The 14,062-nt window shown below is 33.1% G+C and overlaps 1 protein-coding gene across 5 annotated transcripts in view; it reads left to right on the top strand.

Annotated features, from left to right (window-relative positions):
* Positions 1-925: 925 nt before the first annotated feature.
* The window catches only part of LOC131064747 (glutamate--glyoxylate aminotransferase 2), a 111,215-nt gene continuing 98,078 nt past the window's right edge, over positions 926-14,062 (top strand). The window contains exons 1-4 of one of the 5 annotated variants that reach the window (XM_057999257.2): positions 926-1,143; positions 1,248-1,438; positions 5,272-5,445; positions 13,645-13,710. In XM_057999257.2, coding sequence (XP_057855240.2) covers positions 5,329-5,445; positions 13,645-13,710 — 183 coding nt within the window. In that variant the 5' untranslated portion in view covers positions 926-1,143; positions 1,248-1,438; positions 5,272-5,328. Of the gene's footprint in view, positions 1,144-1,247; positions 1,439-3,757; positions 3,945-4,229; positions 4,463-5,271; positions 5,446-13,644; positions 13,711-14,062 lie in introns of those variants that run through there. The other 4 variants (XM_057999110.2, XM_057999316.2, XM_057999043.2 and 1 more) reach the window with 4 other exon arrangements.

Genomic DNA, 14,062 nt, shown 5'->3' on the forward strand with positions numbered 1-14,062 from the left:
AAAAAATTGAATTTTTTTTGAAAGGTTTTAAATTTTTTATATGAAACCAATGCAATTATATTTCTTACAAACAATTTGTTGCACAACCCCTAGTATCTAGCTATTTTATTGTTGTATCCTTCCAATTCTATCTATTTTTTTTTATTGATTTCTTGTTGCCTCCTTCTATACCTACTTGTTGCCTTTTTGTTGCATCATTCAAGATGTACTTTTTGTACATCCATCACCATTAGTTGCCTTCTTGCTACATCCTTCTGACATTCCCTAGTTGCAAACCACCTAATGAAACAAGTGCTAAGATATTGATTCAACATGTCTTTCATTATTATATTTATAAGGCTAAAGATAGTTTATGGGATAGTAAACTTTGTCACTATATTTTTCTCAATTACTATTCTTTTATTACTTAATTTGATGTTGATCTATCTCTACTTTGAACAAATCTTGTAAGGAAACTCCTATTAAAATATTTTTGTAATTAGTCTAGATGTGATTGTAAACTTCACCCTCTAAAACAAAATATTTTTCCTATTCAACTTCTCTTATCCCATTCTTCTTTTGAGTGATATAAAATAATTCTTAATTAATCTATAAAATTATTGGTCTTCATGAATCTTTTACTATTAATCATAAACAAAATTAAATTCATCAAAATAATATTTCCTATATTTCCTCTTCCTTGTAAACCTCTCCCTAAACCTCCTTTTAAAAAATTAAGAACTAACAAAAAATTTTATTTTTTATTTTTTCTACTGGCCACGTTGTGCTTTTTCTGCGGGCCCTCTTTCTTTATAGTGTTGACCAATAGATTATTAAGCTTATAATTGCGTAGATACGCCATGGAATAAAGATAGCATATATTCTGTAGAGTCTGAGTCGCCCTGAAAATCAGCTCCATTATTAACAAGATAGCCAGTGTTTACGTAAGGCACTCTTCAGGAAGCCCTCAAAACTGTTATTGTAGCGAACTTTGAGGCGAAGTTCTTAAATACTAGCTTTCCTGACTAACTTTGATTTTTCACAATATGGACGGAAAAATGTAAGAGTCGCTGGTGGTTTCTTTTAAAAAATAATCTGCAAAAGAAGAATCTAGAGGCTGAAAACCGTAGAACAACTTTGAAGATAAAATCTATTTGCCGTCTGGTATTTCCTGCAAACTAAAAGCCGGATATTAAGCATTTTCAGTTTTCCACCACAAGGCTGCAGAGCATTTGAAGATTGAAACATTTTCTGTTTTCTTTTGCAAGGTTGCAGAGCATTTGAAGATTGAAGCATTTTCTGTTTTCTTCCACAAGGTTGCAGAGCATTTCAAGATTGAAGCATTTTCCGTTTTCTAGCGCAAGGCTGGAGAGCCTTTCAAGACTGAAGCATTTCCTGTTTTCTGCTACAAGTCTGCAGAACATTTTCAAGACTGAAGCTTTAAATAGTTACGGTTCAGGCAAGCCCTTCTAATTTTTTAAGTAATTAGAAATACTTCAACTTTTGGTCGAGTCAAGTTACATTCTTTGAAAAGGTTCGCGATAGACAAATCTTGAAAGAGGAAGATTTAGACAAATCTTATGATTCTTTTTAATGTTTTAAGGATTTTCCGTCTGGCAAAGAGTCTTCCAGACGAAGAAATATGTATTCAGAATGGAGGATATAGAGAGTGAAAGACTGGTTTATATCCAAATGTTTCTTTTTCAGCAATAACAAAAATCAACCTTCATTTTAAAAAGAAATATCACTAACTATCAGTCCAATCTCATGATGTTGAATATTTTCTTAATTTGACGTAGAGTATCTACATCCGTCAAATTAAGAAAATATTCAACATTATGAGATTGGACTGGTAAGTTAGTGATATTTCTTTTTAAAAATGAAGATATTAACAATCCTTTCAATTATGGGATCATCATGATAATTTTATTTTTTTAAATGTTTGGAAACATGGTTGAACACAAAATTAACAAATCAACAAAAAAAAATGATATGAGAGAATAAAGGGAAAAAAGTTTCGAACTAAAATGCTCAACAATAGATTATGAAATTACTTTGAGGTAGAGAAAGAAGAAATTTAGTGATTTTTTAAAAATTTATATAAAGCTTTAGATATGATTCCCAAACATAAGTTATGGTGCATAATGATGGATCTTGGTAATGTAAAGCAATGTAGAGCAACTTTGAGGTAGAGAAAGAAGAAATTTAGTGATTTTAAAAAAATTTATATAAAGCTTTAGATATGGTTCCCAAACATAAGTTATGGTGCATAATGATGGATCTTGGTAATGTAAAGCAATGTAGAGCAATTGTCAGTATGCTTTTGTGAAAATGTTCAAGTAAATACAAGAACTCATGTAGGCCTTTAAAAAAACTTTAGAAGTGACATTCATTTTGGCTTATATATCAACAAACATGAAGAACGACAAAATTTGCAAGGTGGAGATGATTTTCTTTTATGTGAGTATATTGTAAGACTTCCTTTGTATGCTAACAATCTCATCTTGATTGCTGCGTCTTATTCAAATTTGTAAGAGCATTTTGATGCCTGGGAGCACTTTTTTAAGGAGATGGGTATGCTAATCAACAATAGCAAGACCAAGCTCATCACCTTCTCCAATAGAAAAAAATCTTTAAACCAATGTTATAGGGTAAGTAATGAAGTACAAATATGTTCAATTTGACTTCAACAACAAACCTAGTTGGGAAACTTGCAATAGGAAGAGAACTTTCGAATGTTGAAGAGCACTTAAAATGCTTTGCAAAATAGAAATACAGAGGAAGAGTTATGGGTTTCAAAAATTATCTAAACATTATTTGGGCTATTAGTAATTTCATGGTGCTTTGTGATCATGAAATATGGGTTAGCAATCCTTCAAATTCAAAATGGAAGCAAATAGAGAGAATAGAAAAATGCACTCAAGTGCAAGCAAATTCAAACTAAAAGTTCTAATCTCCTAAGAGATTCTTCTAACAAAAATGGAAGCAAATAGAGATAATAAAAATTGTACAACCACAAGCAAATTCAAGCTCCAATCTGCTATGAGATTCTTCTAATTAAAGTTGACTATTTTCATATTCAAGCTTGAGATATCTAAACAACCTAAGTAGATAGAGGCAAATAGATAATCCAAGATTGTCATTAAGAAATGCTTCAATAAGAGAAAAAAGTCTTGGATGAAACAAAACATCAAGTGGATAAGCAAATGAATATTTTCTTGACTTTGCATCCTAATAACAATGAAGAAAGTAAAGCTTTTGTTATAGATAAATTATGTAGGGTTGTGTGAGAAAAGAAACAAAGTGTATAAATAGATTCTTAAAGTTCAAACTAAGGACTATTTTCTATTGTCTTTTGTGTGAAAAGGCAAATGGAAGAGATGAAAAAATGAATGAAAGAAGAATTAATAAAATTTTGCACTGCTAAAATAGTTTGTATCAAAAATATTTTTTTTAAGGTGTCAAACTCAGAACAGAAAGTAATTATACTTACATTTTAATAACAACTTCTTTATAAAATTTGTTTCAAAAAAGAATAATTAAAAAAATCCATCATTAATTAAATAATAATAATAATAAAATTTTAAAAAAAGACAACATATACAGTCTTGTGAAAATCAGAATACACTAGACTTTTATTTTCAATTAATTAATAAATCAATGCATTCTAACAACAGCGTAAACAATTGCTCCAAAAACTCTCTTTGACCTCGTATCTTACGTGTAACCGTGTCAAATTTTAACTTAAACTCTTTAATAACTCGCAAAGCTGTATGAAAAGATAAGTAACGAAATTTAAAACTGTTCGTAACTAGCTACAATATCATAGTTGCCAACTTTCATTTGATTACACGGAACCGCGTCAGATGATATTGAAACTCTGCGATAAGGCATCAATGCAGAACTGACTCATATTCGTAACTCGAGGATATACGATACACGTCACATTATTCGAATCTACGCAGGTTTGCAATGCTTGCGTCCACCTCGTTTTCCAATCTCACATCAAGAAATCTTTTGTTTTTCATTTTTTAATATGGTTTCAAACATTGAATCATCCACGCATAAAAAACCATATCAAAAGGGCATCAAATTCAATTGAATTTAGTATCCCAAATTTAGGTACTTATGTCTAAACAATAATAAAGATAAACTTGTTTGTAAGTTTCAGTGGCGTTTGCCGCACAAATTCCAAGCTTGGATTTGTATGGCCACATCATGACATGTATCTCTTTCAAATCAGTCACATTATTAATCTAGGAAATAAGCATGGAAGGGCCTGCCTCTTTCTATCTATGGAAAGCTGATCACCCTCTGACATTAACAACAAAAGATCCACCCTAAAAAACGTGCTATAAATTTGTCTCTATTATCGGAAAGCTACTGTAAGAAACTGTGTGACGCAAGAAAACAATCGTTTGGAGATCTCCACTGAAATCCAAAATAGAAACAATTTTGTTGCTGGTCTCTGGTTCCATATACAGTTGAGTATTGTCTCGCACAAATAAAATTATTTTTGTTAAATGGTAGAAATCTTATTAGGGGATTAATATAGCACATAAAATTTAGGTAAGGGAAGGAAGAGCTACAATTGCACTGTATCTGTGTTTATAACTGTTACTTCCATTAAAACAAAATTTTCAGATAAACCGGAATAGGTTTTCACGGATCATATAAATGAATTTGTAATGCTTTTGGAAATTCTGTGTAGAAAATTCTTAACATGGAAGAACATTTCAGATTATACTCAGTAATAATACATCATGAAGGTGACAAAAGAAACAGTAGTGTGTTAAAAGGGTGGCCTTTAATTTTACCCAATGCTTGAAAATAAAATGAAACTAAACTCCATTTTGTTGTAACTGAGAATGAAATAATTAGGTCCATTAAGTAAAATAACAATTACCATCCCCTGTACAGTGTTTTTCAGTTTTTTTTATTTTTATTTGAATTTACTGTTGAAGTGAATTGAGGTTTTATTAAGATTGCTTTTTATGGAAAACTCATGCCAACTACTATGGGCTTGTTTAATTTTTTTTGCTTTTTTATTACAAATGTTGATTTCTCTTTGAATATGAGAGAAAATGGGACAAATTACTACTTAAACAGAACAATCTCTTTACTGTCTATGAAGCTTGGAAGACTGTTTCTTTAAGTGCACATGCAGCTCCCCTCAAATTTTATAGAAGGAAATTTACTCGTATAAAATATAGCGGTCACTACTTCGGTGTGTTCAGCCATCTTATTATGCTTCAGAGTGCTGACTTATGTTTAATTTTGATTGACCTGCAGGGCAGCAGGGTAGATTGATTCTTTAAATAGTTATTTTGGTGCTCACTAGTTTAAAGCATGGCCTCAAAGCCCTTGGACTATGAAAATATCAATGAGAATGTGAAGAACTGTGCATATGCTGTCAGAGGGGAGCTCTTTCTGCGGGCTTCCCAACTTGAGAGGGAAGGGAAAAAGGTATTTTTATTTTTAATGTAAAATTATGGTCCTTAATGAGGTGCCAAATATCCTTTACAAATCGAAAGGTTAAAGGAAATGTTCACTGAAATACACATACTGTACATTTTTATTTCCAAAGTAAAACTATGTTATCAGATCCACCCATTTTGACCCTGATTCCAGGTCTGATCCGTACTGGATTTAGATTCTGATTCAGTGCAGTTTTCGGGCCTGGTGGGGTCTGGAAATGTGTCTGGGTGGGAACCTAGACAGAACCTAGGGTGCCAACATTTTTTTTTGCTTTCTTGAAGGTGCTAACATTTAACCCATGCTGCTTTTCTTTTAATTGAAATTTGTATTTTTTTTCCTTTTTTAAATAATTTCCAGCATAGTTAGCAGATTTGAAAAGTTTCAGAAGATTTTTGGTGAGTCGAGCCCTTGACCAAACGTTCATTAAACACTCCAATGTTTTTCATTGGCTTTATAAGAATTGTTTTTCTGTCTTCTAAAACATTATTGAAATGGTGTGACCCCAGACCCTGTGTTGTAAGCAGATTGGGATCAAAGGGTCCAATGTCAACAGATAGGGAAGTGTATCCTTTTCTCAAATATTTAGGTGGAAAATTATGTTTTATTAAAGTTACTAATAATTAATGTTAAACAATTTTTCAAATTAATAAATATTAATGTTTATTAATATTAATTTTACTCATAATTTTCATATCATATTTGATGCTAACTTCATTAATATTGTACAAGGCTTATAAATTTTTTTGTATATTGAAATATTGGGAAAAATGTATATTGGTTCTAATATTCCTTTTTAGAATATAGATTTATGATTTTTATATTTTTTTTAATGGATGAACTCAAATCAAATCCAACCTTAAAAAAAACTTTTGCTAGATTCATGGGCAACGTCTACCCAACCCTTAGGATGCACCGGCATGCAGGCATGCAGTTATATATATATGTAACATGTAATGTATAGATAACATGTATTGTATGCATAGGATGTGGTAGACGTTGCCATGCAGTTATATGTATGTGTAACATGTAATGTATGTATAACATGTATTGTATGCATACGATGCTGGTGCATCCTAGGGGCTGGGTAGACATTGCCAGATTCATGAGCCTGAAGCAAGATCCAGACCAAAACTAACAACTTGAAAGTAAACCATGTAGAGTGACCTCCTGCTTCTTTATTACGATTTGGGTTTCAAAGTGCATATAATAATACATAGACACATTTGACTGAATTAATCATTTGAAGCTTCAGTAAATCTAAGATTGACTTATATTAAGATTTTATATTTTAGATTCAAGACAAGATAATTTTCAAGGTTATTAATTTTATATTTTAGCGTCTAGACAAGATAATTTTCAAGGTGATCACCTCATCTTCAAGGGTTATTATAAGTGAGCTGCATGAGATGAAGTGACTTTACTGGGAGTTGAAACAGATTTGAGCTCCTTCCCTGAGGTTGAACATTTAATGTACATTTGCTCGCTAGGTTGCACGGGGATGAGGTGACTTGCAGAATCCTCTTCTGACTATTTCTGCTATGTATTAGGGATGTCATCTCTCTATGTAAAATAGGGAGGCTTTTAAGCATTTCAGTTGGTGTTGAGCTTTGGTTGTAGGAATCTTAATTACATGGCTTTATTGAAATCTGCATGAAAATGGAAATGTCAAAACCACCAAAAAGCACTTTTTATTTATATATAAGATCTATTACACCCAAAAAATGATTGTTTTCAGAATTAATGTCAAAACACTTACTTGAAAATGTTTTTATAGAAAATTTGAATAGGTTCTCTATTTTTTGTTGAGTTTCCTCACTATATGAGTGGCTGGATATACTGTGCAGTTTTAGAGCTTTGATATACAGGTATTGATAATTTAAATATGCCAATTTAATGCAACTGGAAGCTAATCTGGTTACAGCAATGATGTTAATACCAAATGAGCTGCAAATAAATTGCTCAAATTCTGTTGTTACTTACTCTCGAGTAAACAAAATCTTTTTTTTGGTTTATGATTCAGATATGGGACTAACTAAAAATCTACACAATTGAGTTACAAATAAATATGACTTCTAAAATTTTTAGAGTATGTTTCAAGCTACATAATGTTGAAGTATAGCGTCGGTCAGTAATCTACTGATCTGACTGAGACAACTTAGTTTACCAATTAATTATATATTGATATGATAAAATAATAATTAATATACATTGTAAAAAGAATCGATTAAGGTATGATTCGATTCTATGTAATGATTAATATATGAATCAGTTCTATGTTAAATCATATTAACTAACTTAGTCATTAAACGTGTTGATGCATAACCAATCTAAGGGGGAGACACGTGATGGTTGAAGAGAGACATGCTGTTTGAAATAGACATCGTGTTAAGTATATAGGACCAATCTCTCCCTCCATTAGCAGATCGATGAGGATAGAAGACATACGTATTAGTGAAATAAGAAATAGGATATATTCACATCGAACATATTGAATTTAACCCATCACAAAACAGCAGGTCATGTTTGCTATTCATCAAACTGAAGGCCCAGGCAGATTACGTACTCTCTGCAGATCGTATTCCTTATTCTGCAAAGTTTCTACCATCTCTCAGTCTGCATTACACATTTAACAATCAGATTGAGTTCTCTATTGTGGCGTGATTTCTCTGTTTACCAGAAGATCATCATTAATAGGGCAGATCGAACTCATAGTTTGAATGTTGATACTATTTTAAGAGGTAAATCTAATTCATTGGCAAATAATTTTGTAAATATAATCTGATCACCAAATTTAACATGGTATCAGAGTAGGCTTGAGCAAAGATCAGATCAAGTTTATATAAGCAAGATTATCTTCTATTATTGTCTTCAAGTTCATCTACTTCTATCAACGTCAAGATGGTGAATGGAATTTGAGTTGAAGACAGACTTGAGGGAGCATCAAACTTCATATCCTGGACGTTTAGAATTATGCTTGCCTTGGGGGAAAATGAATTAGACGAATTCGTGAAGAAAGCCATACCAGAACCAACCCGAAGAGGATGAGAAGCTTCAATGGAAGAGAAAGAACAACAAAGCAATGAAAATGTTGCTCAACTCTGTGAAAGATCACATTGTGCCAATCATCTCCAAGATGAAGGCATGTGACATGTTCAAGACATTAGAGGAGATGTATGAGATCAACAACACAAGTCGAGCTCTCGCACTGAAACAACAACTTCACCACATCAAGATGACGAAAGGAGAATCCATCATGTCTTTCTTCATGAGGATTACCGAATTGAGAGATCAACTCTCTACCATTGGACACACTATAGATAGCAAAGAATTAACCATGTTGGCTCTAAATGGTCTTCCTTCATCATGGAAGTCATTTATTCAAGGGATAAGTGCAAGATCAAAACTCCCTAAGTTTGATCAATTGAAGACAGACTGCATTCAAGAAGAGTCAAGATTGATTACAAGAGGCATTGGCCAAAGCTCCATAAATGAAGATATTCATGTTCTTTCCTCGCACTCCTCAAAGAAGAAAGGTAAGAAAGGACATTTCAGAAGGAAGGATATTTCAGAAATCCAATGCTTTAGATTTGACAAATATGGTCACTACGCAATGAAATGTCCAACCAGGACTATGCCTCAAGCTTCCATTGCGGATGTTGGTGAGACTCTTCCACAAAACGATTCAGATGGATTCATATTTTGATTTGAAAGAGATAAGTTTTATGGTTGAATAATGTTCATGAATTTCATATGTAGTTATTAATTCATGCAATTACATTATACGTGTTATTTGTGAAACAACATTGTCAGCAGATGTCCTCTTACGACAAGCCGCATTTGGATATCTTGTTTTTTAAATTTCTTCAATTTACGATGAGAAACTTGTCCCTTACATACATGACATCTTTAGAATCACAGTCTGTTGCTTTTCAGGTTATAGAGTTTTGAAGTTCTATTTTTGATGAAGAGATTAAAATTTAGGAGGAATATGCAGAGGACTTTAGTGGAGATTCTGAGATTTTGCATTTCCAAATTTTTTATAAAACAAGTATTTACCTGCAGAAGTGCAACAGTTCACTTGTGAAAGCCATAGAGGCATTTGTGTAGGTGATGATAGCATCTAGGGTTACAAAGCAAGTTGAGACAAGAAGGCTCTTCCAGTGAGAGGGAGCGTACTGCAAGGAGATTTTGTTCTAAATCTCAAGATGGTCATATTCCTACCTAGGGCTCGATCTTATGACAGTAGATCCATGGTGGTTTTGGATCTAGCACTTCCAGCCGTATGAGGATCATACCAGATGATGAGAGTCTCCTGAAGCAAGATATCTTCCATGATTGGGACCATGTGAGCAAGGGATGCTTCCGTGACAAAGGGAGCAGCAGCTAAGAGGATGTGCTTCAATTGATATCCGAGGATCTTGGTCATATTGGTTCAAAGGGAGTAGACCATGTCAAGATGGTTTCTCTAGTGATCAGTCAAAGGACTATGATTCATGGGATGGAGTCCCATGGCCTTTATGCTAACTCCTAGGTCATGATATTCCTGGATAGATGAATACTTGGTGAGCTTGGAATACACCAAGAGTGATGCAGACTCCAACCTTGTATTTCATGAAAGGTCAAAGCATGTGGAGATCAAGTATCACTATGTTAGAGACATGGTGGAAAGGTATGCTATTCACTTAAGATACATTAGTACTAATGAGCAGACGGCAGACATTCTCACCAAGCCTCTCTTCAGAATAAAGTTTGTGTACTTTCGAGGTAAGCTTGGTATGATGGAGAATGAAGCCCTAGCTGAGATTGAGTCTCAGCATCATTGATTTAGCTATATGTTATACTAATGTATTCTTCTAATTGAGAAAAGATGTTTAATGTGTAAACTCTTGTTAATACATTTCTCCTTGAGAGAAACTTGAGGTGAAAGCCCTTATATCCACCCTTTGATATGTTTCATGGTGGATGTCATGTGTGTGACGCCATGACAACACCACGTGAGAGAGTCCGTGGTGATCTTCTTGTACTTGTGTGTTTACCCTTTGGATGAGCCATGGTGAATATCATTGTGAGGTGACGATCTCACAATAATGGCTGATATCTCATGAAGTGATATCTATGGATATGCCATAATGGTGGATATCATGTGAGGTGATATCTATGGATAAGCCATAATGGTGGATATTACTTGAGGAGATATCTATGGTGGATATCACGTGAGGTGATATCCATGGATAAGCCATAATGGTGGATGTCACATGAAGTGATATCTATGGATATGCCATGTTGTTTGTTATCACGGTGAGGTGATACCTATTCGTTCACCATCCATGGGAGTAGCCATGGTGAATGTCACTATGTGACTCAAATCTTGACTAGGATTCCTCCCTATCTAAGAGGGAGTGTTGAAGTATAGTCTGTCAGTAATCTACTGATCTGACTGAGACAACTTAGTTTACCAATTAATTATATATTGATATGATAAAATAATAATTAATATACATTGAAAAAAGAATCGATTAAGGTATGATTCGATTCTATGTAATGATTAATATATGAATCGGTTCTATGCTAAATCATATTAACTAAGTCATTAAACGTGTTGATGCATAACCGATCTAAGGGGGAGAGACGTGATGGTTGAAGAGAGACATGCTGTTTGAAATAGACATCGTGTTAAGCATATAGGACCGATCTCTCCCTCCATTAGCAGATCGATGAGGATAGAAGACATACGTATTAATGAAATAAGAAATAGGATATATTTACATCGAACATATTGAATTTAACCCATCACCAACAGCAGGTCGTGTTTGCTATTCATCAAACTGAAGGCCCAGGCAGATTACGTACTCTCTGCAGATCGTATTCCTTATTCTGCAAAGTTTCTATCTCAGTCTGCATTACACATTTAACAATCAGATTGAGTTCTCCATTGTGGCGTGATTTCTCTGTTTACTAGTAGATCATCATTAATAGGGCAGATCGAACTCATAGTTTGAATGTTGATACTATTCTAAGAGGTGAATCTAATTCATTGGCAAATAATTTTGTAAATATAATCTGATCACCAAATTTAACACATAAGTCTCATACCTATAGAAGTAAGTCAAAGATAGTTGACATCAATTTAAATGGTTTAACAGGATTTTCAAATTTAAATGGTTAAACAGAGTTCCACAAGAAATTATCTGAATTTATTGTCCTGTGCAAACTTGCCCTTGTTCTATTCATTCTCAGCTTACAAAGTAAGTATTCCAATTTTAGTATTATACTCTGTAAATTCTTTTACAACTTATCAAATTAGTCCATAATTCATTGTTCGTTATTTCCAAACTTCCCAATTGCATCCAATCTATAACTTGTAATTGCCCTCCTTAAAGCCAATGATGCTTATATTTATTAACAGCTTTAATCAAAATATTATGCCCTATATTGTACATTAACCATTAAACTTGATTGATTTTTCACCTAAAACTCATGAGTTACTTGGCGAGTCTCACCTAAAACCTGTGAGTTTCAAGCAAGTATTGTAACTTGGCCATTAAACTTCATTGCTTTTTCCTTGGTCATATTCTTATTTTCAAGTGTTGTTTTTCCCATAGTTTGCAAATTCAATGAGTTTTGCAAAACTTGGGAGGACTCTTGCAAGGCAAGTAACTTGCTAGAGGCTCCTGCACTGAGTTGTGCAAAGAAACTCTTGAGTTTCTAGTGAATCTTGCCTGAATGCCATGAGTTGCTTGGTAAGTCCCACTTTAAAATCATGAAGTTACATAAAACTCACAAGTTTTTCCTTCAAACTCAGCCACATAAACAAATTGCAGACCCTTGATAATAACCTAATGATTTGTATTTTTTCTTATTCTTGTCTTGAGAGATTAGGACTTCAGTGGCATGAATTTACTGTCAAGTGATTGAAAGGATTATATCAACAATTGGTTAAAAATGATAAAATTATGAAAAATGGCATACACTAGCTGCCAGGTTCTACTCTCGACCCCATGAAGGTTATTGCCCCTCAACAATACTAGAGGCTGCCACCCCTAAACCTTCCCTCTAGTTTGAAATGTGACAGAAGGAAATGCAGAGTTTTTCCCTTTATCTGATTTGAAATAACAAAACAAATTTTATTGGTTTCCCCTATTTTTATGAAGTTTTCAGTAGTTTTTAGTCTACCAACTAAATCTCAAGAAATTGAATCTCATTTATACTTTTGGTTTGCCACATCAATCCTAATTTGAAGTAATGCTACTATAATCAAAATAGACTTAAGTTTTCTCTAGAATACTTATTTACAGATATTATGCATTATTCAAGTATATTTTGTGTAATTTTGCAAAAACAGTTCCCAAGTCTGATTTTTTAAACTATGGTTGTACTGGTGGTCACATTATCTTTTATAAACAAATGTTGCTAGATTTGAGCAATAGGGGATTTTAACTAAACATTTGATATACATATGTGAAGAATAGTATGAGTCACAAAAGGAACCTCAACCAACTGAAGTTGTTTTTGTATTTAATTATAGATTAAGAAAAAGGCATTTAGAGACATGCTTCGATTTGTCTAGAAATCCTCTTGCTTGCTTAGACTATTAGCCTAAACATATATCAAACTAATGAATCCTTGTCAATCCTTCATATTTGAGATGTGTGTTGCAACAGAAAATCCAAAGAGAACAAAATTTTCATAGTTTCTAGTTCCCTTTTTGGTCATAAGTGGCAATAAAACGCATGTTAATTGTCAAAATGTTTTTTCTGTTTGCCTATAAGATTAGGCAAAACGTCTAAAGATAAAGAAGGCTCTTGATTCTTATTATGAGATTGTTTGACACATTGCATCAACTAAACTAAAAAAGAACCAAGTTTCATAGTTATTAGTTTCCCATGTGCTTTTGCAAGTGATAATAAAATTTATGTTGATTGTCAAAAGTTTATTGCTATTGTAATAATAAATGCCTATTGTTTTGTTTAACTGTTTGGAATGACTTATTACATTAACTCTATTAAGTATTAATCTTATACTAATTTATACTTGAATCTTATGTGCAGTAGTAGTGTTTATCTTCTTAAGTTATAGTAGTTTATTTTGTTAATTACTGGCAATCATTGATTGCTTGAGAACAGAAATTTAGATTTATTGAATTCATTTGTTTTGGTGCTCAGAATTTTGGTCTGATGTTTTTTACAGATCATTTTTACAAATGTTGGCAATCCTCATCAAATGGGTCAAAAGCCTTTAACGTTCCCACGCCAGGTTCGTTCCTCATCATTTCCGTTCGTAGATGTATTACTATTAATCCTATAATTCTCACAATGAATCAGTAATATGGCTTCCATTCAGTGAGATTATATTTCATTCTAATATCTTAAAATTGTGATGAAAAATTAGTCATGGAGCAAATGGTGGACAAGTTTGGACCTTTTAAATGATACATGTGCAAATTGTAAATCCATAAAATCTCCTCTGACCTCTTCAATCTGAGCTAATCATTACCAAATTGATGGGAGTTTGCTTATCCAATTTCTGTATACATTTTTATCCTCTGAAATTAGCTATTCTCTGATCATATGGCTGGTGCTTGGCTGGCAGATGAATAGTTGGGATC

The sequence above is a fragment of the Cryptomeria japonica genome, chromosome 4, assembly GCF_030272615.1.
Source record: "Cryptomeria japonica chromosome 4, Sugi_1.0, whole genome shotgun sequence".
NCBI lineage: Eukaryota > Viridiplantae > Streptophyta > Pinopsida > Cupressales > Cupressaceae > Cryptomeria > Cryptomeria japonica.